This window comes from Balaenoptera ricei, chromosome 15, assembly GCF_028023285.1.
Source record: "Balaenoptera ricei isolate mBalRic1 chromosome 15, mBalRic1.hap2, whole genome shotgun sequence".
Lineage (NCBI taxonomy): Eukaryota > Metazoa > Chordata > Mammalia > Artiodactyla > Balaenopteridae > Balaenoptera > Balaenoptera ricei.
The window spans coordinates 28,639,164-28,666,223 of record NC_082653.1 but is presented as its reverse complement, the minus strand read 5'-3'; the positions used below and the strand labels follow the sequence as shown (position 1 = coordinate 28,666,223).

At 43.3% G+C, this 27,060-nt stretch overlaps 1 protein-coding gene across 1 annotated transcript in view; it reads right to left on the bottom strand.

The window, feature by feature from the left end:
- Positions 1–7,268: 7,268 nt before the first annotated feature.
- Positions 7,269–27,060, bottom strand: part of PSMF1 (proteasome inhibitor subunit 1) — a 47,635-nt gene continuing 27,843 nt past the window's right edge. Inside the window, exons 5-7 of the mRNA XM_059897715.1 lie at positions 10,453–10,506; positions 9,155–9,313; positions 7,269–8,612 (exon numbers count right to left, since the gene is read on the bottom strand). Of these exons, the coding sequence (XP_059753698.1) occupies positions 8,561–8,612; positions 9,155–9,313; positions 10,453–10,506 (265 nt within the window). The 3' untranslated portion in view covers positions 7,269–8,560. The remainder of the gene's footprint in view (positions 8,613–9,154; positions 9,314–10,452; positions 10,507–27,060) is intronic.

The following is a 27,060-nucleotide window of genomic DNA, read 5'->3' as shown; positions in this document are numbered from 1 at the left end:
ATGGCTTATATCATCTTTCCATAGCATCTATCACCGTCTTATTACCAAACACTTAGAGAGAACTGTTCAATGTCAAAGTGAGTGCCAGCCTTTCAACGTCAGCTGAAAGGGCTGCCCCCATCATCTGAAGTATCCACTTCCAAAGCAGAGAGTACCTGTTGACTCAGTCTGACTCATCTGCCTGACTGACCTTAGTCTGATGTTGCAGAGCCTTGGCAGAGATGACAAACCTCTTGGGAATGTTTTTATTTTTTCTCATAACCTTACTAGTTCAGAAAGGATTATAACCATCCTGCCAACGGGTATGCACTCCAAATGGCCACACATCCTGGATTAGGCAGGAAATGACTAGGAAAATATTCTTGAGAGGGCTTGACAAGTATCTTCTGGAGCTCGTGAATTAGTGTGAACATGGAGATGAGGTCTATTTCTGACCTGGAGAATTTCTGATGTGGGAGGCCCATGCAAACAGCCCACGCTGGCTTGAAGGGATGATGGTGCTGGGAATCAGGGAGGAATAAGGGCAGTCCTGCATCCCCTCCCAGTGTTCTGAGGCCCTTGAAGGTAGGCAGGTGAGAGGAGGCTGGAGCTGTGGGGTGGCACAGGTAGCTATGCAGCCCAGCATACTACTTCAAGAAGCAGAGGGGCCATGAGCCTCTTACGGACTGAGAGAGATCCTCACTACTCTCTGAGAGTCCAGGATAAAGCTCTCAACACCCCCCCCCCCCAAATTTGGCATGTTGTCTACTGAAGACTCCAGCATCAAAAACAAACAAAACCTCAGCATGAGTTAGAGTAAGAGCACCTCCCCTGGCCCATCATCATGGCTAGTGAAGAGACACTTCATTTTCCTCCCTTCTTCCTCCCCATCCCACCACAGTGGAGGAGCAAGGGTTCAAAAGGGGTCAGAGGAGACCTCTTGGAACTGGATATAAGTTGGAAAGTTTTAAACTGGACTGGACTGAATTTGAAAATCAAAGTGACCAGTTAGTTATTGGTTGGGCCCTAGATGCTGAGATGAGAAAGGGGGATTTGACAGAGGTTAGTCGGATAAAAGAAAACACTTCATGTTTCTACATTTCAGTGAACCCGTTATGCGTTATACACATTAGACCAAATATAGTGTTCTTTCTGTGCCAGGCACTCTTCTAAGTCTTTATATCTACTAGCTCACTGAAACCTCACAACCGTCTTGGAGAGTGGGTGCTATCATTACTTCCATTTTACAGATGAGGAAGCTGAGGCACAGTCAGGCTAAGTGACTTTCCCAAGGTCACACAGCTGGCAAATAGCAGAGTCAAGACTCAAATTTAATAGCATGCAGGCCAGTCAGAGCACGTTTGTGGATCTGGGCTGTGGGCTGCCACTTTGAGGCTCGTGGTGGAGACATGAATTGGGAAGCTCTGTGGGGGAGAGGAGGGGACAGTTGGGGGAGCACTGAACTTGGGCAGACTCATGGCCTACTTAAATCATGGAATCTCACAGGTGAGCAGGATCTTGGAGGCAGTCAAGCCCACCTTTATCCCCATTTTACTACTGGGGAAAACCAAAAAGGGGGGTGGAACTTGCCCAGGGGCCCCATGGCTCAGGCCACCTCTCTTCTTCCTAGGCTTCTCATGTGAATTTATGTCCTAGGAATCAAGAAGCGTACAGGATGAAACTGTGCTCCTGTGGCTCTAATCTGAAGGAGAGAGGGAAGGCGGAGCTCTGCCTTGGAGGCAGGATACCTAGGTTCAGGTCTCCTTCTCTTAGGGATGCCTGCCTGTCCCCAGGGGAGGGCCATCCTGGATTGGGGAGCAGCAGACACAAGCTTACCCTGGCCCAAAGGCTACCTCTTGCAGCTGCGCATAGGTGGGCGCTGACCAGGGTGCTGAACCTGTATGGCCCCTTCCCCTTACAGCCTCACTGAGGGGAGAAAAGGAAGCGGGAGGGAAGGGGATTCTCCTATTTTTGTCCCTCAGAGACTAACATGACTGTTTTGGGTACTGTTTAGTAGGAGAGCCTTGGGCTAGGATTTCTGTGGTCTTTGTGGCATAGGTAAGGTCACTCAAGTGCTCTGGACCTGCTTCTTATCTGTTCAATGGGGAGAGTAGCTCCCATCCTACCAAACTCAGAAGGCTGGGGCGAGCATCACTTGTGGTCAGAGCACAGAGTCCAAGGCCATTTCTGGGGCCCAGTGAAGCCTCTCAGGAGGTCACCCTTACAGAGAGGCTTTGTGGGCCTGTTTCTTCCTCTGTGGGATAGGGGTTGGGCTGGGTGGTTTCAGATGCTCCTAACCTGGGTGCTTGGGTGCTGTGGCTATAGGTGGAAGTGCTCAGAAACATGAGATACACTTTGCAAACAGGGCTGACTTAGGAGTCTTAGACCATCTTGGGAATTATGCAGCACTGTTCTCATACAAGACCTGACTTGTTTTCCAGCTTCAGGAGTGGGTTTTGCCCATACTCCTCGTCTGGACAAGATGTGAGGTCTGGGTACAGCAGTTTTACTAAAAAGAGCACTGGTTTTAGAACCAGCTGACTCAGGTCCCCATCATGGTTCTGCCACCCCTAAAAGAGCAAACCCAGCACCACTTCAACTAATGCTGCTATCAGTGTTTCCTGCGGGAGTAGCCAGGTGTACTACACGAAACAAGGAAAAGCCTAGCACACTGTGGGCACCAGATACAAGCTTGTTTTCTTTGTTGGGTAGCAGCCTAAGGTTCCCCTCCTCTTGTCCATGACCCTCAGTCTTATCTACCCACGTGGCTTCAGTAATGATAGCTGGTAGCCACTGAGCTCCTGCTATCTGTTTATAAGACACATTATTTGGTTGGACCCTGCAACAATCCTGAAGGTAGAGGTGATGCTCATTTTGCAGATAAAGCCACATACCAGCAAAGGGAGGGCTGGAAGTCGCACCCACTCCTGCTTGATTCTGAGAGCCCTGCTTGGCTTTGAGCAAATAACTAGACCTTTCCAAACCCTCTTTTTCTGGCCTAGAAAATGGGGATAGTATTTCATTATGGTTATGATTTGAAGATATAATGTATGCTATTTTACAAGGGTCCATGCATATTTTAAAACATATATGAAACACATTTGAGTGATATGGGAGAAAAGAATGGAGAGGTTACAGGGGGTAAAACGGAAAAAACTTAAAATAAGGATGTTCTTGCATGCGTTAGTCATAGTATGCCATGAACCGAGAAGACTGACCTGATTCTTTTCACCTGATATCCAGGTAAAGGAAAAAGATATCAGGTTTGTACACTAGAGAGTTTCAAACTTTAAAGTGCACACGAATCATCTGGGCAACTTGTTAAAATGCAGATTCTCATTTAATAAGCCTGGGTGGGGCCTGAGATTGCACATTTCTAGCAAGTTTGTAGGTGATGCTGTTGGTGCTGCTGGTTTGAGTAGCAAGGATGTAGCCTTCCCTTCTCAGGAATTCTCAAACTGGTCTCGTCACATGAATCACCTGAGGAACTTGTAAAAAATGAACTTCAAGGCCCTTGCCTAGTGATTTGGATCCAGGTCTGGGTTGGGGCCCAGGATGTACTGTGTCCTTCGAGCAAGCATCTTAGGAGACTGGTAGGCCTGGGCAAGCTGGAGAAGCATGGCTGTGGTGCTCATCTCTATCAAGGCCCATGCTGTAGACAGACTTGAGACACTGGCTCATCAGAACTCTGTCCCAAATGTGCCTTCCTGAAGGGACAGGGAGGAAAAGGAAACAAGAACATTTTCCCAGGCTCCCTTGCAGCTATGGTTTGAGAGGTGATGTCGGTTCCAACTATCAGATGCATGCAGTTGAGCCTTGCACTTGGAACTGAGCTGAGAGTGGGGGCGGTCAAGGTGGCAGTATGAGGGGATTTAATTTCGGGCGCAGATCTGGGCAGTTGCTGTGAGGCTCTGGAGTTTCCTGATCCCCGGATCAAGGCAATGATGATGTGATCTTGCTGATGTCTGCATCCAAATCTTGTTTTAAAAAGCTGAAGTAGTTTCTGTTTCCTGCAGCCCTCCCACTGTCTCCTCTCTCAGAACCCCTGTCATACTCACAGTACTCACCTTACGTGGCTAATATGGAACATGGCCTTTCCTCATGGTCATCCAATCTCCTCTATTAGACTGCACTATCAGCCTAAGCAGAGACAGGCCCTGCCACTAGTGAGGTGTTCCAACCTCATGGCATTGCTGCTCTCTGCACTCTAGGGTCTATCTTTAGTCACCTGGGTCTTGCCACTCACTGGCCACCACCCTCACTGCCTGCCACTTCTACTTGTGACACACCCTCTGGGTCAGGTTCAGGGTCCAGCACAGCTGGAGTGACTTAGGGTGTGCCTTGTGGTATCCCAAGGACAAACAAGAGCTGGGGGCTTGGATGCCTGCCTTTGAACCTCTCTTTTGGTGCAAAAAGTCAATAGTGGTCCATAAGCATGTTAAGTTTTATAAAAGACAAATCTGAGGATATGCATGTGAGGGATCTTTCCTCTCCTTGGTGGTGGGACCTGTCTCATTGGAACTGCCCAAAGTAGACAAGATTAGAAGGTGACAGATATTCATTGCTCCACAGATTCTAATTTTTCTTCTGTGAAGAGGCATGGATCAGTAATAGAATGTCATTAATGAGAGTAGAAAGGGAGGCCATGAAGGAAGCTGGATTTCAAAGAATGAGGTTGTTATGGGGCTTGCTACCCACTTTCTAACTACATGTCAACAGGTACTGACCATCCAGCACAGGAATATAAAATCTGTTTTGAACATAATGCATTCTTAGAGTCAGGGTCTTGAGACCAATGATTTCACCATGGAGGCTGACAGAAGCTCATGACTAAGTAGATAAATGCAAGGCAATGAAAAACACAGCCAGCTCTAAGAATTAGGAAAGAGGCAAGGCAAGGAAGAGAAGGTGGGAATGTAGGGGCTGCCAGAGATGGTACACATGGTCTATGGCACTTCACTGAAAGACGGAAGATTTAGAACCAGACCTTTATTTTACTTGTAAGCCACTGGATCAACAAAGAAATTTCAAACCAAGCAAAAGTGATGCCATGAATCGCGCTAGACCCGGAAAGGTCATGGCAACTTCCCTACAGACAGGACCTTTCCTGTATCACATCCAGCCCTGAAACTTCCCCAAAAGTCAAACCCAAACTCCTCTGTGGCTCACCAGCCGTGGTCATCCCAAGGTGGCTATTACCAAAGCCATAGTCTGCTCCCCAGGGGTGACTGTCTCTGGTCTCTGTTTTGCTTGACCTAGGTCAAAATTCCTTGTTTGTTTAAAAAAGCTAAAGTAGTTTCTGCGGAGAAACCAGAACCCTCACACTCTGCTGGTGGGAATGTAAAATGGTGCAGTCACTTGGGGAAACAGTCTGGCAGTTCCTCAAAAAAATTGAGTTATCATATGATCCAGCAACTCCACTCCTAGGTGATATACCCAAGAGAACCGAAAACATATGACCACACAAAAACTTGTACGTAAATGTTCATAGCAGCCTTATTCATAATAGCCAAAAAGTGGGAACCACCTAACTGTCCATAAGCTGATAAATGGATAAAGAAAGTGTGGAATATTATTTAGCCATTAAAAGGAATGAATTACTGATACATGCTACAACATGGATGAACCCTGAAAACATTAAGTGAAAGAAGCCAGACATGAAAGACCACATATTGTGTGATTTCCACGTGTAAGAACTGTCCAAAATAGGCACATCTTTAGAGACAGAATATAGACTAGTGGTTACCTGGGGCTGGGAGGAGGGAATGGGGAGTGACTGTTGATGGGTATGGGTTTTCTTTTTGGGGTGATGAAAATGTTCAGGAATCAGACATGGTGATGGATGCACAACACTGTGAATATACTAAAAACACTGAATTGCACACTTTAAAAAACGTGAACTTTATGGGTATGTGAATTATATCTCAATAAAGCTGTATTTTTAAAACAGAGGAACAGGTTATTAAGTGCTGATATTTATTGCTAAGGCTCCAACCTTTTGGGTTCCACAAAACATATACCTGAACCATTCCCTTTGGCTGCTTGGCTGGAAGGAGGGAAGTGGCCCAGATATACAACACATACCGACAGCCTGACTTGGAAGTTCCTGAAGGCCCCATTCACCTTCCCCCACATAACTAAGACATAGTCCGTGTTCCTCACTGTCCCTGATGCAAGGAGACCCACTCAGAAAACCTGCTAATTCTGCAGGTGGATCACTAAAGTTTCTATTTTCAGAAAACAGAATTATATTTATGGCTATCCTTTCCACTTTTGCTATTAGAAAATCTAAGTGGCGAATTTATTGTTTCAATCTTGTCCTTTCCTTGAATCAGGGTCCTAAAAGTTATCTACTTCTCCCACTTGTCTGATGTTCCTTTAAATGCTTCATTTTATAATAAAAGATGCTTTTATGAGCAAATTACCCCAAGTCCTTTTGGTTGAAGATATGATCCAGTTTCAAAACAAAAACGTTCTACCCATTTGCTGGCTCTTGAGGAAAAAGGCTATTAATGACTGCATTTGTAGCTCTGCCTGACCTCTGGGTCTTTCTCCAGAGCAGAGCTGTTCTAAAAGCTTCAAGGTGGTCTTTTACTAAATCAGTGCTTGAATTGGGGCCTGCCAGAAATGCCCAGGAAGCCGGCTCATGCTAGCCTCCCCACCTAGTCCCAGCCTCCATCTTGGATTGACCCTGGGCACATATGCCTGTTTAGTTTACTCCTAACCCACTCTCGGGCACAGCAGACAGGCAATTCAGGCTACAGCATATTGGCAGATGCCTCAGGAAGGCTCTGGTAGCCCTCTGCCCACAGATAAATAATACGTCCTAATTTAGGGGAAGGAATCCAAGGAGCTGAGAAGTTTAAGGACCCACCCGTGGCTGAAATGCTAGTTAGGGAGTGAAAGTGACTAGTGCCTTGATCTCTTGCCTCTTGAGTCTGGTGCTCTAGAGTGCTTTTTCCACTCCAGCACAGGGGTTCATCACTGACCACATCTGTCAGGCCTCAGGCTGAAAAGGATCTGGAGAACACCAAAGGTCAGATGGGCCTGGACAGAGGGCACAGGTTTCCAGAGGCTGGGGCTCCCTGGGGGTGAAATGCCTTCCTGGGTTGTTTCTTGCATCACCAGCTCCTTCATTCACCCCTATCACACACTCCCCCCAACCCGCCCCCTGCCACTGGCTTTCAGAGACCAGGCTCCCTGCTTGTCCTGAAGTTCATCACCACGCTGCTATGCTTGTGTCTGGGCTGCAAGAGGGGTGAGAGGCACACAGTTGCAGACTCTGTAGGTAAGTACCACAAAAAGCCTTGAACCTTTATTCTTTCCCTTTTGCCCCAGTTCGCAGGGGTCATCAGACATAGAAGCAGACATCAGAATGTTTTAGAGCAAGAAAGGCACACCTCAGATTTCGTAGGTAGACACGATGGCCCTGGGAGGGGAAGGGACCTGCTTAGGGTCACTCAGTAAGCTAGTGGCAAAAAGGAGGTTAGCCTTCAGGTCTGTTCTGTTTATTCCTCTGTTCATAGGCTGCCATTGCCCAGGCACAGAGGGACCCAGAGGACTGGCTCAGACAAGCAGAACTGGAAGATTTTGCCCTTTTCAGAATGATGCAGTCTTTCCGCAATGTGCCTGTCCTTGTGAAAGTCATCCTTGTGGCCTATGGGGTTTCCAGTCACTCATTTTCATCCATGAAGCCAGACTGGGACCCATCTTAGTGGTGTCAGGAGCAAGAGCAATTTATGAAAGGAAGGTGCCTGAGAAGCAAGAACAGGCCCTGGGTAGGAAAAAAGAGTCACTTAGCCCCTCAAAGATTCAAACTCTCGGGGGTTTCCCTGGTGGCGCAGTGGTTGGGAATCTGCCTGCCAGTGCGGGGGACGTGGGTTCGAGCCCTGGTCTGGGAGGATCCCACGTGCCGGGGAGCAGCTAGGCCCGTGAGCCACAGTTACTGAGCCTGCGCGTCTGGAGCCCGTGCTCCGCAACAAGAGAGGCCTCAACAGTGAGAGGCCCGCGCACCGCGATGAAGAGTGGCCCCCACTTGCCGCAACTGGAGAAAGCACTCGCGCAGAGACGAGGACCCAACACAGTCATAGATAAACAAATAAATAAAATGTCCTTCCCAGGTTTATAAAATCATTAAAAAAAAAAAAAAAAAGATTCAAACTCTCAAGTCTCATAAATGGAAGGAACTGAGCAGCAAAGAAGCGTGGGAGACTGGCAACATGAGTTTTGTATTGACATTTGGTTCTTAATAATAACATCCAAAATGTGTTCTGTTCTTACAGTGCTGCAACTGGGACTGCATCGGGTCGAGGGTATATGTTGCCGGAGTCTCCCTGGGAAGTGGGGAGGAGCTGGTGGTGAGAGACACTGATTTCTCTTTGGGACCTATATGCAGCCAGGTGGACAGCTGCAGCAGGTACCTTGGCCCTGGTAGGGGGTGGGGAGGCAATCCCAGCTGGCCTGCAAACACATGGGCAGAGTCCCTTGCCCCCAGCCTGCAAGAAAACGGTTGCTGATGCGGCCAGCAGTGGCAGCTCCAGGAGAGTAGAGGGAAGGCTGGGATGTTACATTCTTGAGGCCTTCACAGGTACATGTCATCGTAGCCCGGCGGGGGGAGATGGTCTGGGTTAGGTCTGGAATGGAAAGAAGGGCTGGTGAGTTGGGGCGATGGAGAGCCAGGGGCACACAGGCACACAGGGTCCTGAATGGAGGGAGCCTGCCTCCGGAATGATGTGGTGGTTTGTGCAGTTCAAGAGCATGCACTCTAGAGTTGGGTCTGAATTCTTATTCTCCCACCTTGGATTAGTTACTTCATCTTTCAGGGCCTTGATTTCTGCATGTGTGAAATGTGGACAGTAATATCTACCCACAAGTGTTGACATAAGGATCCAATGAGTTCCTGACACCTACAAAAAGTCCATTAAGTGTGAGTAGCAACCCCTCCTCTGAGTCCTCCCTGACGGGAGCTGGGGAAGGGAGGCACTGAGGAATGGGAAGCTCCTGGAAGTCTCCAGGGAGGCATCAGGCAGGTGCCTGGAGGAGGCTCCACTCTCTTGGCAGCAGGGGACAGAGTTAGTGGTGACTCTGCGCCTGGCGTCAGACGCCTTCATTCCTGCAATGCTGAGCTGAGCTGCCATCAGGTCCTATTTCTCAGCATACCTGAGTGAATACCTACCCAGATGGGCTGGTCCCAATGGGTCCAAAGGGGTCAAAGCGTGCTCCCGGGGGCACAGCGCCTGGAGGAAGCCGGTTTGGGAGGCCCGATGATGGGTCAATAAGTGCTCTTGGGAAGCCGGATCTCAGGGGATCCACAATCATGCCACCTCTCCGACACCTGAGGCAAGAAGGAACGATGGGTAAGCAAATGTGGCAAGCAGCTGTTGGAGAAGGAGTGAAGGTGGTGAGAATGGATTAAAAATGACTGGGACATCAACTCTGGATGGTTCAAGCAGACACATGTGGATGGCTGCCTGAGTGCCAGCAGGAAGCGGGCAAGAGCAACGACACAAAGAGCACACCTTCTCTGGCAATTGTGGCCTCTACTTTCAGCTCTACAGGCTCCCTGAACCCACGAAATTGAGATCCCTGCCATCTCCTGCACCCAAGGGGGACAATTTGATAGAGAACATGTGCCAGAACTTGTCAAGGTCAACGCAGAGCCATCACAAGGCTCTGCAGGCTACTACTTTAGGTCTAAGGACTAATGAATTGAGACAATTCATGATGCTAGCTTTTTGCTCTGTTTCCTTAAAGGGTCGCAGGGCAATCCATAATTTGGTTGCCCAAGTCTGGCTCCTGACAGCATCTGTCCCTCATGGAGTTCCATGGATCCGACCTCATGGCTCAAACTAGGATGAATAAGCTGATGTTCCCCAAACTTTGAAGTCACTGTTCAAGCTTAACTGCAGACTTATATGATTTCCCCATGGTCTAAAAGTGAGACACTCAAGCTGGGGACACTTTGCAGCAGAGGTTAAAATCTAAAAGCATTCAGAGAAGAAAGTGCCTAGCTGAGGCTGAAATAACTTTGTTGGGGACTTGACAAGAACCACACCAGAGTCTAATGAGGATCAGAGACTCCCCTTACCAAGTGAGGTGACCTCTGAACAGCCCTGAACTGCCCTCAGGTCTGTAGCCCACTGTGTGCTCTTCAGTCTGCACCTGATGGATCCCCATGGTACCCTTCCATCCAAGGGACAGCTGCTGTGCTCCATCAGAGCAAGCAGGGCCAGAAAACAGCAGAGGAGCTGCCCACTGGGCTTGCTCAGCCCCTCCCCAACACTCAGAGGCCTCCTGCACTGCTCCAGCAGTGGCAGAGCAGAAGAGCGGCAACGCTTTCTCAGCCGCTCAGCAACAACCGCTTCCTTCACCCCAGAGGAAGACTGATGACAAGCTCTAAAATTAGAAGATGAGCTTGGGCTGAAAGGCCGTAAGAGCAAGTCGTGTTGCTGTCACCTCCCCAGCAGTACTCACCCCAAGGGGTCTAGGTCCTCTCCCCCGACAGCAAACGGGCCCAGGGGATCACACCTGAAACAAACAAGGGACAGTTACTGCAAGTCCCAGAGCAGCCTGGCGCCTGGGCTCCCAGAGGTCCAAACCTGATGCCTTTGGGGACACAAATGTACTCCCAGGCATGGGGGACAGGGGAAGCCCCTGCATGAGACCAGAACACAAGGGATATTTCAAAGTGGTCCTTGGCACAGACTAACACTGAAATTATTACAATGGCAATTACGCGAAAAGAGCTGGACATAAAACTAGAAACATGGAGGATCTCAATAATGTAGAAAGATAAAAATATGAACATTGGTAACCAGATAAATTTTATTTTATTCATACCTTTCTCAGGCTCCTAAAGTGTGTACAAAGAACCAAGAACATTTAGATCAGAAAAATACTATTCTAAAACCCCAAACCAAAAGCTCAGATTTAAAAGCTTCAAAGGGTGGAGTGAGATGGGTGCTCATATACAACTAGAACTGTGCTTCTCAACCTTTTTCTCATTATGGCCCCTGCATGAAATGTTAATATCACAGATACTGCACTGGATAGCCACAAACCATTGTAATTTCGAAGATTTTTTTCACCCCCCAACCAAGAACCAATTTTTGCCCACACTGAGACTGCAGGAGCCAGGAGCATAAATCAGTGCGTGCTTTGTGGAGACTAAGTCTATACTAATATATATATACACACAAAATATACCTGCCTCTCAAAAGCCTTCTGTATCTTTACATTCTGTGATCTGACAATTTTATGCCTAGGTATCCATCTTAAAAAAATAATACATAATTCAAATGAAAATGTCATCACAAAGACTTTAAGCAAGGGAACAGGATTGGCTGTAAATGGGGACCAGTTAGGCAGATCATGGTAATGCAGCCATGCAAACAATGTTCTTAGAATGTTTTAAAATGATGTGAAAAAATGTTTATGCTCCAGTGTTAACTGTGGGAGAAAAGGGGATTATCAATAGCCTAGGAAATCAACTATGAAAAGTGTGTGTGTGTGTGTGTGTGTGTGTGTGTGTGTGTGTGTGTGTATAAATAAAACGAGAAAGAAGCATAACTGAAAATTTAAACAGTGACAGTTACACATGGGAGAAGTTTCTTCTTTATACTTTCCTATTTTTTCTATAAAGGATATGGCTATGGATATAATAAAACAAAGAAGATTTGGTATTTGAAAAAGTGTGCTTTGGAATCTGCCTGGAGCCCTGGTGAGCAATACAAACCTGACAGTTCTGGGGCATGGGAGACCTCAGAAAAGCCTGGTAAACAGCAGCTAATCAAAGCTTACAGGTAAGACGCCATTAATTAAGCAACTAGGAAAATAATCCAAAAGTAGGTGCTTCTCCAGTCAGTTCTACCTTATGAGCTGGAAAGGACACCATGATTTAGGTGGACATGGCTTCCAAGGGAAGCAATTTTTCCTGACCTAGGTTATTGTTTCCAAGCCATGGTTCATAGAGCTGGCAGTTAAAACTTTCTGGTGGCCTCCCAACAACCTGCCTCACTGGACAGACCAAGTGGTGCAGAGGGCAGCAAGCATTTTACACTTATCTCCACAAACTGCCCCCTACAGAGCAGCAAACAGAAGGAGCTTCTAGTGGCTATAAAAATGACTTGGAAAACAGAGCCTTGATGGTTCCTGAAACATGAAGCCATCTCTGTTTTTCTCTCCTAGGCCACAGAGCGTGGGGAGGAAAGAAGAGGTAGAGCACAATGGAGGCTAGAAAGGTAGCTGCCAGGCCCACCCCAACAATCTGCATTCTTGCAATTGTCACGGCATATCCTTTAGGCTCACACTCAACACAGTCTAAGTGCAACACATGCACACTTCTGTGAGCTCATTATATTCATTATATACACACCCAGATCCTATAGTCTCAGTACTGGATATCCTGAATGAGGCTCTTGGGATTAAAAAAAAAAAAGAAGCAGCTAATTTTTGTAAACGGTCTCTAGAATCAAGCCCCTAAAACTTCATCTGGTAATCAACTGAAAGAGAGTGCTGTACACTAAATGCTGTAGGCGCAACTGCCTAGCTGGGCCCACTGGACAGTAAGGCCCAGCTTCAAAAGGGGCCCTTTGGGATTGGGGCCCTTTGAAGGCCCTTTGGGATTTGGGGGTGATCCTGACCACACACAATTCCTCCTTATGTGCTCTCCTCTCCTCTTAGATAAAAACAACACGCCTCCCTTGGGCACACAAATCCTGTTGACGCCATGCTTATGGCTGAGGTGGTCTGGTGAACAGGAAAAACCTCAGGACTCTGGGTGGCGGATTGTCTGGCTGGTTGGCAGGGGTCTGTCACAAAACCTTTGCACCTCAGTCTTTTACGATGGAAAATCTAAGTAGTCACACTCAAAGAGTCTGCTGTCATGGTGAAACATAGTATTGGACATGAACAGATTTGTTGACAGGAAAGGCCTGGAAGAATGGAATAATAGCAGCTGCTGATATTTACTGACAGCTTGCTTTGTGTCAGGCACCATGCTAAATTTAGTTTTTAAAATTTAATTTTCTGAATAGGTAATGCCTTCACCAGTTTCAAAATTCAAAACAATACACAGATTGAATTCAAAATTCAAAGGATACACAGATCCATAATCTTAGGCTGGATGTGTTTTGGAATTCAGAATTTTTCATGTTTCAGAAAGGTCAGATGAATATACCTAACATATTATTGTGTAGTACCCTATAACCAATACCCTAATATTTCTGCAAAATGAATGAGAATTCACACAAAATGAACATATAAGGCGCTTCATGCCACCTCAGTTCAGGTTTTGCTACCAAACAAGGTGTGGCACCAATCTTATGAAAAAAACAAAACAAAATAAAAAAATCAACAACACCTGGTTTTCAGAGCTCTTTTGATTTCAGAGTTGTAAGATAAGAGACTGTGGACCTGTACAAGTAAAAAAATCTCCCTCTTAGCCCTGACCTCCAGGCTACCCACAGACAACTAATGACATCAGTTTCTTGTATGTTCTTCCGAAGATACTTTGCATATATGAGCAAATATGCATTTCCCCTACTTTTTAAACAGATGGATGTGCTGAGCTCCTTATAAACATTACCTTGTTTTATCTTTGCAATAGCCCTCTGAGGAAGTACAATTTTTTTCCTATTTTACAAATGAGGAAACTGAGGCTCAGAGAAGCAAGTGTTCTTACACATGGCCAGATGGGTAGTAAGTGGCCAAGAATGAATTCACACTAGGTTTACCCAACTTCAAAAGCCATGACCTTTTAATTGGTGTGTTGAGACCATTTACATTTAATGTGATATGTTTAGATTTAGATCTGCTATTTTATTATTGCTTTTCCAATTGTTCTCTTTCTTTCCTCTATTTTCTCTCTTTTTAATTCAACTTCAGAGTTTTTGACTAGATCTCTTTGTAGTTTTTTCAGTGGTTGCTTGAGGGATTACAATAAACAGATGTAACTTTTCACAGTCTACTGAGAAATAGTATATTACCATTTCAAGTAGAAGGTAGAAACCTTATCAGCATAAGTTAAGTCCTTTCATTCACCTTCCTTGTCTTATATAACATACAATATTGTCATATTATATGACATATATAACTACAATGAATTTGTTCTAATTTTTGCTTTCAATTATAAAACATGTTTTAGAGAAGTCAAGAGAACAGTCTATTATGTTTATCTAGATATTTACCATTCTTATTGCTCTTCCTTTATTCCTGATGTTCCAAGTGTTTATCTGGTATCCCTTCCCTTCTGTCTGAAGAACTTTCATTAGCAATTCCTTCTGAGAAGATCTGTTGACTATGAATTTTCTTTGTATCCTTTTACTAAAAATATCTTAAAATCCTTCAGAAAGAAAGATGACGTATTTGCTGGATATAGAATTCTGGGTCTGACAATCCTTTTTTCTCCATACTTTAAGAATGGTGGTCTACTTATTTCTGGTTTCCACGTATGCTGATGAGAAATCCATAATCATTCAAATTCTTATTCCTCTATAAGCAATGTGTGTTTTTCTCTAGTTGCTTTCATGACTTTCGTTTTTAGCAATCTGATTATGTTTGAGCATGGACTTCTTTGGGTTTATCCTACTTAGGATTTGCTGAGCTTTTTAAATCTGTAGGTTTATGTCTTTTGCCAAATCTGAGAAGTTTTCAGCCATTATTTTCTTCAAATAATTTTTCTGTACTACACTCCTTCTCCTCTCCTCCTAAGACTTTCACGACCATGTTAGCTCTTTTATAATTGTCCCGCCAGTTCTTGAAACTTTATTTTAAAATATTTTTTCTCTGTATTGTTCAGATGATTTCTACTGATCTAGTTCAAGTACTTAATCTCTCCTCTGTTATCTCTATTCTGCTACTGATTCATCCAGTGAAATTATTTTGATTACTGTATTATTATTTTTCAGTTCTAAAATTTCCATTGGGTTCTTTTTTGTACCTTGTTTCTTTGCTGAGATTTTCTATCATTCCATTTGTTTCTAGAATGCCCTCACTTCTCTAAGCATTTTTATAATAGCTGCTTTATATCTCTGTCACATAATTCTTCTAACATTTGCATCACATTGGAATATTGGCATCTGTTGATTGTCTTTTTGTGAGCTGAAATTTTCTTGATTCTTTGTATGCCCAATAATTTTGAACACTTATGAGGTTTGGGGAGAATCCTGGTATTTTTGTCTTAGCAGGCAATCGACCCAGCTGGGTTTGGGATCCAAGTTCAGGTTTCAATGTCAGTTCTGTTTGGAAAGCCTCTGCAGTGCTATCCAGTTGTGTACCACATATGTGCTAACCAGTGGTCAGTCTGAGACCTGGCAGTGGGCTATCCGTAGTTCTGTTCTCAAAGTCTTTGGTGTGCTATTTACAATCAGATCCACTTATGTACAGTTTGCAGGTAAGGCCTGGAGTCCATAACTTTATGGAGTTGCTTTCTGAACTCTTCCGTTTCTGTGATCTATCTCCTTGGTACCTTCCAGTTCCCTGGGGCTCCTCTTTTGGTCCTCTGGCCAGAAAGCTGGGACACTGCTTACCTTGCTCTGCCATGTACTTCCCCTGACAGTGCCTGTGTCCACATGCCTATATCAAATGGAGGGAGAACAAAGAAAGAAAAAAAAGCAACAGTGGTCCACTCCATACTCTTGACACAAGTCTTATTGGAAAGGAAAGGTCTTCTCCCTCAGTTTTAAGTTTGTGGACTGTCACATGCTGGAGTATAAAACAATGGAGAAAAGGAAGAAGAAACAGGGGAGATTTTCCCCATTCTCTCTTGAGCACTAGACCCCATTCCCACTCCTTTAGCCAGAATGGAGGGCTGTCCTGGAGTGCTCTCTTTCCATGCCAATATCTAATTCCTTGTTTTGGGCTTCCTTGAGTTCATACTGGAGGCCAGTATGGTGGAATTTCAACCTCTGGTCTTCTTTCCCAATCTATCTGCTACTACTTTTCAGCATCCTCCAATAATTGCTCCATGCATTCTATATAGCTGCAGTCAATGGGAAAGTCAGGAAGGAGTGTGCTTATTCCAGAACCAGAGTCTTCCAAACCTAGGCTCTTAACCGGTACAGAACATCAATATGGCTGCTTTCAACACAGCTGCTGGTCTGCATGGTGGTCACCAGGCATGAACGCAAAGCTCTCCATCTGCACATCAGAGTTCTTTAGGAGTGCCGGCTGTGCTTTCACAGTGCATCCAGCAGCAATTACCTGAAGATTTCCAGACCCTGATCCCTGAGTCGGTTTTCATGGCATTGTTTGAACCACCTAGGCCAGTTCTGTTCAGGTTGTAATGTGCACATGAATCAGTGGGAGAATCTTGCTAAAATGCAGGTTTTAATTCAGAAGATCAGGGATGGGACCTGAGATCCTTCGTTTTCTGAAAGCTCCCACATGATCTGGCATTGCTGGTCTGGGGAGCACCAACGGCTAGGCTGCTTCCCAGCGAGGGTACAAGTTCAGCTGGGGAATTTCTGTGGTCTGGGTTTATTTGCCTTGTCCTGCCAAGTGTAGAAACTTAGGACTGGGAAAATGGAAATGCTGATAGCTATAGACAACAGTGTGTGCACATAAACAAGGACAGCACCAGTTATGTGCTCTGAGCAAGCAGGGCACTACACCTTTCCTTTTCCCCACCCCTAGATGAACTCATAGGATAGGATATCCTATGAGTTCAAAGGTGAACTGGGGACTGAGAATGGTTGGAAAATACTGAATTTAGGCTAAGTGAACAAAGATTTTCAAAAGAAAGAGAAAGAAAACATATGCATATACTAAAAAATTATAAGAAAAATGTCACCCATCATCTGACTCTAACACAATGACTATTTTTGCTATTCTTTCCTAGTCTTTTTATAAGCATATTTTTAGACAATTATAATAAATATAATTTTAGATCTCACTGTTTTCCTCCACTTGTGTCCTATATTTCTCATGTTGTTTGTCTTTGCTATTAACATTTTTAATGGCCAAATAATAGTCACTCAAGTGAAGCAAATTTGTAAAATTTACTTTATCTTCTACTGTAGGTACTGGTGTATTGCTTCTGGTATGTGTAACTATAAATAATGCTGTAATTAAAAACTTTCATGCTCATATTTTTTTCAGGTTAGAAATCGATAACTGTTATTCTTTGCCCATCTGACCACTGTATGATGGGAACAGACATCCTATTTCTCTGGTCAAGAGACAGAAAGCAGTTGTACTCAGGAGCTTCAACTGTACCTGATTTAGATGATTTAGAAGGCTAGATTTAGGTCCTTTAAGCTGATGAGATTTAGATAAGATTTTAGGCTGAGCTGATACAGTAACTGGCAAAAGACTCCTCAGAACCCTGGGGGAGGGGAAATGTATTTTGCCTTTGGTAGAAATGTCCCCCTCTCAAGATTCCACACCCCTTAATCCCCAGAATCTGTGAGTGTGATGAGAAATCACTCCTGCATTTATGTTTTCTGGCACAGTTGACCTCAAAAAGGGGGGATTATCTGGGTGTGCTAATCTAATCATATGGACCTTTAAAAGCAGAGAACTTTCTCTAGCTGGTGGCAGAAGTAAAGGTGGAAGGGAAGATTTGAAGCATGAGAAGAACCTGACACACTGCTGTTGGCTTTAAATATGGAGGCAGCCACGTGAGAAGAAATGCAAGAGGTTTAAGGAGGTGAGAGGCCTCCAGCCAATAGCCAGCGAGGAATGGGGTAACAAGAAACTGAATTTGGGTTCAGTTAGCTTACAAATGTTATGGGGATGATGCCTTTCTAAATAATTTAAAAGAAAAAAGAGACTAACTCCAGCAGTGAAAAAGATGCGGAAATGACACCAAAATATAGGGGGAATGCGAATTAATACTACTGTTTAGGGAGGCAACTGGGCAATACGTATCAAAATCTTTAAAAAGAGGCTTAGTCCTTAATATATTAATTCTACTGTCAGGAATGCATGCTAAGGAAATATTCAGATGTGTTCTAAGTTGCATGAAAAGTATGTTCCCTGAAGCATTACCTATGGTAGCCCCAAATTAGAAATGACTTAGGCTAAAAAAAAAAAACCTCCTTGCATCATCCTTGCTTTTTCTTCCCACCATCAGGCCAACCCATAAGCAAGTCCTGCATAGTATACTTCCAAATATATCCCAGATCATCTACATATCTGCCACCACGTACCACCTACCATCATTATTTCTTGCCTGGGTGCCTGTGTCAGCCCCTTACCTGGTCTTTCTGTTTCTACTCTTGTCCCTCTCTAATCCATTCTCTACAAAGGAGCCAGAGGAATTAAAAACAAAAACAAAAAAAAGGTAAATAATATCAAGTCCCTCTCTTCCTAAATACACCTAGTGGCTTCCCACTGCTCCTGACAATGACCCCAAGGCTCTACACAAACTGTCCTTTGCTTACCCCTACAGTGTCATCTCCCATCACTCTACCCCACCATGCTCCAACCATACTAGCTTTCTCTTTGTTCTTGGAATAATCCAAGCCAAGACAGTTTCTTTTGAAGCAACTGCTGATATAGGTGTCAAAAGGAGAAAATACCCCTTTGAATCCCACACCGGTGTTTATGAGCTGTGTTTCTTTGGGCAAGTTGATTAACCTCTCTGTGTCTCAGTTTTCTTTTCTATAAAATGGGGATAACACTAGCACCTATCTCTCATTCTCTTGTTAATGAAGGTTAAAAGAGATTATATTTTATACTTAACGTAATAGCTCAGCACACAGTAAAGGCTCAATAAATATTACCTATGTTAGTTGCCAGAATCCAAGTGGGATTCCTTAAAAAAAAAAAAAAGTCAATGGTTAAAGGGGTCCCAAATGGATCACTTTCTAACCAAAACGTTTTGATGGCTTCCATTACCCCAGGATCAAACCCAGCTCCTTAGCACATAAGGCCCTTTGTGATGTGGCCCCCATGTTCACCTATTCTCCCTTCACATGCCAGCACAAGTAATATATAACCCCCTGATCCATCCCCTGCCTATAAACACACACACACACACACACACACACACACACACACACACACGATGATAAGATGATTTCATAGCCCCATTTGTACCCACTGTTCCCTTGGCCACAAATGCCAATTACTCCCAATACTACAGATTTTTTATTAGTCCTTTAAAATTTAGTTCATCATGCATTATCTCAGTGAAGCCCTTCCTTCTATATCCTATCTCAACTCAGTCCTTCAGAATAATCAACCTTCTCTGAGCAGAAGACCTCAGACATACTTCTTTCACGATTTTAAAAAGAGTTACGGTCTGGAATAAAAGGGGCCATCAGCCCTAATCGACTGTGAACTCCTTGAAGGTTAGGTCCATACCTCATCATGTATTCCCAGTGCCTAGCACAGTATCTGACACATAATTGACACTTAGACCCACTTGGGGCTAAGAAATTGTGTAGAGGATAAAAGCAAAGGTTTCAGAGTTAGACCCAAGTTCAAATTCAGGCTTCACCATTTAACAGCTGTCTGACCTAGGGCAAATCATGAAATCTCTAAGCCTTAGTTTTCTTCCCTGTAAAATACAGACAATAGTATCTATTTCTCAGGGTTGTTATATGGATTAAATGAGAATGTTTACAAAAGCTTAGCACCTGGTACACAATAAAGAGTTTAATAAGTAGTATCCAATATTCTATTATTATAATACAACTTCTGCTCCTTAATGGTTGTGGTCAAGTTACTTACACATGAACCTCAGTTTCATGTAAACTGTAAAAGGGGGATAGCCCTTACTGATCTCATGGGGTTGAGAGGATTAAATAAAAGCATGTGGATGAAATGACTAGTATGTTGTCTGCAACAGTTGGCATTCAATAAAAAGTAGCCATATAAATATTACTGAACTAGCTTTGCCATCCATGGGAAAAAGATCAAAGGGATAAAGATTTCTTCCATTCCAAGGAAAAGAATGAGGGCAACTATTATTGTTTCACAAGTAATGAAAAATGAAAATTATTAATAAGGTGGCATAGGTAGAGGATAATTCTTTTCAAAATATGGTGCTAGATCAAAGCTAAAATATGAATCTATCTCACAACACACATAAAAATTAATTTCAAATGGATTATCTTAATATAAAAGGTGAAACAACAAAGCTTCTAGAAAATATGAGAAATTCTACATGACCTTGGGGTAGGGCAAAAATTTCTCAAACAGATCAAAAAAGCATCACATATAAAAGGAAAGTATTGATAAGCCAAACTACATAAAATATTAAGAATGTTTTAATTTAAAAAACACCATTAACAGAGTGAAAAGACAAACTACAAGAGGGAAGATATTTGTAATACATGTATCTGACAAAGGACTTAAATACAGACTATATAAACAATGCCTCAAATCAAAAATAGACAAGACAACCCAACAGAAAAATAAGCAAGAGATTTGAATAGATTCTTCACAAAAGAGTAAATTCAAATGGGCCTGTAAACATTAAAAAAAAAAAAAAAAAAGAGTCAAAATGTGGTCCATGGACCCCTGGGGGGTTCCTGAGACTCTCATTTCAGGGGGGGTCCATGAGGTCAAAACTATTTCATCTTAGAAGCTATTTGCTTTTTTCACTGTGTTGATATTTGCACTGATGGTGCAAAAGCAATGGTGGGTAAAACAGTTGATGCCTTAGCATGAATCAAAGCAGAAGCATTCAACTAGCAGTCACTGTAACCTCCCTCACCAGCCACTCCGACCACTCCCACCCCCATCCAGTTTTGCTTCAGAATGTCCTTAAAGAATCGTTAAAAATTACCAAGTGTTCTAAACTCTCGATCTTTGAGTACACCTCTTTTTAATATTCTGTGTGATGAAATGGGAAATATGCATAAAGTACTTCTGTTGCATGTAGAAATACAATGGTTGTCTCAAAGAGAAGTACTCGTGCAGTTGTTTAAGTCGCTAGCTGAAGTAGCCGTTTTTTTCATGGAAAACCATTTTTATACAAAACAATGACTGACAGACAAACAAACCATGGTTATTCAGACTGGGCTACACAGTTGATACTTTCTTGAAAACCATGTGAACCTGTTACTTCAAGGAAAATAACTGACAGTATATGTTGCCAATGATAAAATTCAAGCTTTCAAGTGAAAATTAGCAATTTGGAAATTTGTATTCACCACTAGCTTGACAGCTCTCCCATACTGATGCTGATGAGATCGGTAATATTGATGAATGTGATTTTTAAAATATTGTGTAATAAAATGTGTCAACGTTTAGCGAATCTGCACAGCTCAGTGGACCAACAGTTTCCAAATAACCAATTCATGATCTCCCAATAGCATGCACTAGTAAAAGATCCATTAAAAGGGCATGATAGAGCAGTGGATTTTAATGTAATAATGTACAAAAAGTTCACTGATATAGATTCAGATTCTACATTGCAACTAACCCTTTGTGAAAATTAATAAAGGGAAACTAAAATGGAATCAAGAGGCCAGAAGGGAGAGCAGAGCCTTCATGCACGAATCACTTGACATCAACACAGACCCCAGCAGGAAGAGAGTACCTTACATCTCCCGCAGGAAGTAATACTACTTTACTACTGCCAGGAAGAGGAAGAAAGATTTTCTCCTTGTCTGGCAACAGCTCAGCCAATGAAAGAATCTCACAACTCAGCCAATGAAAAGCCACTATACTGCAAACTCCCAGTTTTCTCCTATGGGCTTTAGGTTTATAACAGCCCCTCCCAACTTCCCCTTATTCTCTATAAAAGAACTTCTCCTTTGCTTTACCAGACTTGCATGTGGTGAACCACAGCTGCATGTCCCAAACTACAATTCTTTGCTGCTCCTGGATAAACCTGTTTTGTTGGTAGTAACTGGCTATTTTATTGTTTTACCTTAACACCTTAAAGAAACTATCACTTATCAAGTTTTGGTATAATGCAAAGAATATTCACAATTACTACTACTCTCTTTTCCAACAACCTATGTTAAGGCTTAAACAAAAACATTATCACCTACAGACTAAATGCAGAAGCAGAAATGAGAATCTAGCTGTCTTCTATGCCACTGTTAAAGAGATCTGCAACAATGAAAACAATGTCACTCTTCTCATTAAGTTTTTGATTTGGAAAATAGTTATTTTCATTAAATTTGTTATTTAGGTTAACACACAACAGGTTTATTATTATTTTTAAATGAATGAATAAATGTATATTTAAATTTAAAATTTAAATTTTTAATTAAAAATTTCAGCTATAATTTATAATATGGTAAATATTGATAGATACAACTCAAACAAACAAGAGCTCTTTTGGGGGTCCTAAATAATTTGGGGGAATGCAAGAGAGTTCCTGAGACAAAAAAGCTTGAGATCTGCCAGCACAGAAAATATAACTCCAGGAAATAAAAAATTTATATACAGATGTTCAGTGTACTATTTAAAATGAAAAATTGGACATTCTTGAAATTCCCTGTGGAGGTTAGGCAAACTACAGCATAGCATATATTAGTAGAACAAAGTATCAGATACTAAAAAGTATATGTTTACCACCTTAGTAAACAAAATACAAAATTTTAAAAAGAAAATGTGAAACACAAATATTGGGAACATTTAGAAAATATGTAAAGATATAGACTGAATGGGATTAAAAATGAATTCTGAATGACTTAAATAAGAGCTTTATATCTAAGGATTAGTTTTAGCAAAGCTGGTTAAGCATAGGAAATTTTGATTTTTCAAAACAAAGAACAAGATTTGGGGCATACAGTCTCCTGACTGAGGACAGATGGAGCAAAGGGAAATGGGTTAGAACTGTAATGACAACAACAAAAAGTTAGGCTTAGATGAAAAAAAATTCCCTTAGAGATGGCTTGTTTTCAGTATTTCTTCCCTAGAGATCTCAGGAGTAGAACAGACCTAATCTTCACCTTCAATTCTCTATCACAATGGAATGTCCTCTCCATCTATACCAGCATCACACCAATAGCCTCTGACAAGGTCTGGACACACATCACCACACACTTAGTGAAGCAAGACATCCCAACTTCAGTTAGCATCTGGAGGTTTCCAGGTGTGGGACAGGCAATATGGTGTGGAAAGTGAGGGGTGAGACACAGAACTGTATCCTATGGGAAGGGGCAGAGGCTGTTGTTTCCTACTCAGAATGTAAGCCAAGGCTGTTCAGTGATAGGGTAATTAACAACCTGCAGCAGCCAGATGGGCCCTCTGCTTTCCTGCTTTCCCTTCTTCCTGCCCTAAGGCCCCACCCTTAAATCTGGCATTTGTGGGAAAAACAAAAAGGTGAAAGTGTGAGTGGCTGGTTGCCCAGCAACATGGTAGTGATGGGGCTCTCACAAAGAAGTCGTCATTATAGGCATCTGTGCTGACAGAGGAAGGGGGCTGGCAATGGGTGGGGGTGGAGGGTGAAGGGGACTACAGAGGCAAGACCTGTCAATTCGCTAGTGGCTGACAAAAAGCCTCCTAAACATTCCACCTCCTCTTCTAGTTCAGTGTCCCAGTCCCGGGAGATAAGCTTGCCTGAGAAAGATCTAACTGAGCGGGGTTAGTGGATGGATTTTTCTCCATAATCAGTGTGCACTCACTACACTGAACTTGTACACAAATTGATTACATGAACTAACACTGAAGGGTGCAATGGGGAAAGCATAAGCTTCTGAGTCCCATGTAGGGGCAAACTCCAGTCTTCACCCTCCCAGTTAGATAATTCTGGGAAGTTATGCTACCTCCCTTATCCACTGTATACTGCTCTGTAAAAGTAAGGATGCTGCTGATTTCCGTGTAGGACCGCCTGGAAGATGAGCAACCATAAATGAAAACACTTGGTATGGTGGTCAACACATGGTCGACAGCCAAGAAATGGCAGTTTCTCCTATCCTCGATAAGTGGTGGCCAACATGATGACAGAGGAAACAATGTCCATAAAGGTCCTGGGCCTAAATGTAGTTGCCCAGCACACCCTCTGGGTCGATACTCTCACACCTAAGTGGTTCCACAGCATCAAATCCTTTTCTAGGAGGAACAGACTATGTATTTAAAAAAAATAAAAGAAGGTTCTCTCTTTCGGGGAACCCTCTAGTCATTATACCTTCAGTCTTTTTCTCATCTCTGCTTGCTACCTGAATAGGATCCATTGAGTATTTCTTGAGCATCTACTATATTTTGAGCAATGAGCTCAATACGTGACATCATCATATTCCATGCGAAGAAACCTGAGACAGGTATAATAATTCCCAAGGTGCAGATGAGAAAACCAAGGCTAACTGTGCTCACTGAGAGACAGGCAAAGCTACAAGGCTAGGGTTTGAACCCAGGTGATCAACCTCCAAAGCCTGTGCTGCTAACTGCCATATAATACTCTCTTCTTGACATGGGAGGTAGGTGAGGTAGCAGAAAGAAGGGGAACAAGTTCCATCTGCTAAGAGTGGTATACAGGAGTGATGAGGCTTGGCCCTCTGCCTCACTCCCTCCAATCTGCCAGGATCCTGAGCCAAAGACACTAACATCCTCTCTCATCAGCATCCTTCAATGGTTTCCAACTGCCCATGGGGGAGATTCATGTACTTGGCATCAGGGTCCTCTCCTTCACAGCTGTTATATCCTAGGATTCCGACATGAATTCTTTCTCTAGACAAAATTCAGGGACAGTCCCATGCTTTCAGACCTTGATGCCTCTGGCCTGCTGGTCTCACAACCTGGAACAACCTCCCCACAAAAGGAATCTTAGGAAATAATTCGGACACACGAAAAGGAAAAAAGAAAAGGAGCTTAAGGAATAGTTCTCCTCTTCCCCGTGAAGACACAGCTCAGGCAGCACCTCCTCCAAGAAGTCTTTCCTAGGTTACCTATGAAGGATCTCTGTGCTAACCTCTGCAATGGCACTCTTATTTACTCACCTGTCTCCCACATCAGAGAGAGAGCACATGCCTCAAGAGTAGGGGCCCAGGCCCAGGGATCGCTGAACCCAGAGGGGAACAGTTGCTGAACATAGAATTCATCAAAAATGTGCAAGGCATAGGTCCGGGTGATGGAGATACAAAGAGGTGAAAAAGTAGAGCAAAGGGGATATGCACTTGAAAAAAGCCAATAATCTTGCAATTAGACAAAAAATAACTGAGTGGTAGTATTGTCAAAGATGGGGTGAATGCCAGGGCTAGGGGGCCAGGAGTTTTAGCCAACCAAAGGAACACGAAGGGCAGGATGGGGCAAGACTGGCTGTGCCTGCAGCAGGCCTGTGCTTGGCTGGCACTACTCCCAGCCTCTATTTTCCCATCTTCTAGGCCTAGAACAATGCCCACATATGTCCCAAGGCCTTTCTCAACCCAAAGACTTAGAGCCCTGACACAGTAAAGGTTCCCTGAACTAAGGCCCAAAACCACTCGCTGGGTGGAAAGTACTGTACCCTTCCCCTCCCCACTAAGTGGGGAAGCCTGCCCTGGGCTCAGCAACCGGCTCACCACCACCACTGTACCCCTGCCCAGCTCTAACCACACCACCTGTTCTTCCAGGGCTCTGCACAGGACAGACTTTCAGGCTAGAGCACCCATTCTACCCTACTCTTCGCCTGGTTAACATCTCCTCCTGCTTGGAGGTGAGTCCCTTCTTAGGGAAGTCTTCCCTGAACACCAAGTGTGGTTCAGGTTCCTCTTCCTACGTGCTTCCAAGTAACCCATTCATCCCCATGAGATGAGGTAAGAGCAGGAGCATGAATGGCATCACTGGCCTTTGTGAAGCACCCAGCGGGAGATCTAGTGCCCCGCATATAGTGAGCTCAATAAATACAGTGGACTTAAGAACCTACGTGACTCCTCAGCATCTAAACTTTAAAATACTTTTTACCTTGAAATAATTAAAGATTCACAGGAAGCCGGAAAAATAGTACAGAGAAATCCTGTGTACCCTCACCCAGTTTTCCCCAACAGTTACACCACCACAAAGATCTCCCTCATGCTATCCCCTTTTATTAACACACCCACAGCCCTGTCCCATCCATAACCTCTGGTAACACTAGTCTGTTTAGTACCTCTATAATTTTGTTATTGCAAAAAATATTATATAAATGGAATCATACAGTACGTGACCTTTTGGAATTGGTTTTTTTCACTCAGCCTGATGACCTTGAGATCCATCTAACTGTTGTGTGTATCAACAATTCATCCCTTTATATTGCTGAGTAGTATTCCACGGAATGGATGTTTGTTTAATCATTCACCAATTGAAGGATATCCAGGTTGTTTCCAGTTTTTGGCTATTACAAATAAAGCTGCTTATGAACATTTGTGGATAGGTTTTTGTGTGGCATAATTTTTATATCTGATAAATACCCAGGAGTGTGATTCCTGGGTCTTACCATTAAGTGTATGCTTAGTTTAAAAAACTGCCAAACAATTTTCCAGAGTAGCTGTACCATTTTATGTTCCACCAGCAATATATGAGAGATCCCAGTTCTCTGCACCCTCTCCAGCATTTGGTATCATTACTTTCATTTCAGCTTTTCTAATAGGTATGAAGTATCTCACTGTGGTTTAATTTGCATTTCCCCAATGGCCAGTAATGCTGAACACATTTTCCTGTGCTTATTTGCCATCTGTATATCCTTTTCAGTGTAACATCTCTTCATATCCTTTGCTCATTTTCTAATTGGATTGTTCGTTTTTTTAACCTGTTGAGTTTTAAGATGATCTTTCTAGATACAATTCCTTTGCCAGATATGTGGTTTGCAAACATCCTTTCCCAATCTGTAGGTTATGTTTTTATCCTAACAGGGTCTTTCACAGAACAAAAGTTTTTAATTTTGATGAAGTCCAATTTATTTTTTTTTTCTGTTATAGATTGTGCTTTTAGAGTCATATCTAAGAACTCTTCACCAAGCCTTGGATCCTTAAGATTTTCTCCTTTGAGTTCTTCTAAAAGTGTTGTAATATTAAGTTTTACATTTAAATCTACGATCCAATTTGAGTTAAACTATATATAAGGTGTGAGGTTTAGGCCAAGGCTTATTTTTGCTTGTGACTATCCAATTGCTCCACTGATTTGCTTGGCACCCTAGTCAAAAGTCAACTGGCTATACATCTGTGGGCCTATTTCTGGGTTCTCTATTCTGTTCTATTGATCTATGAGTCCATCCATCTA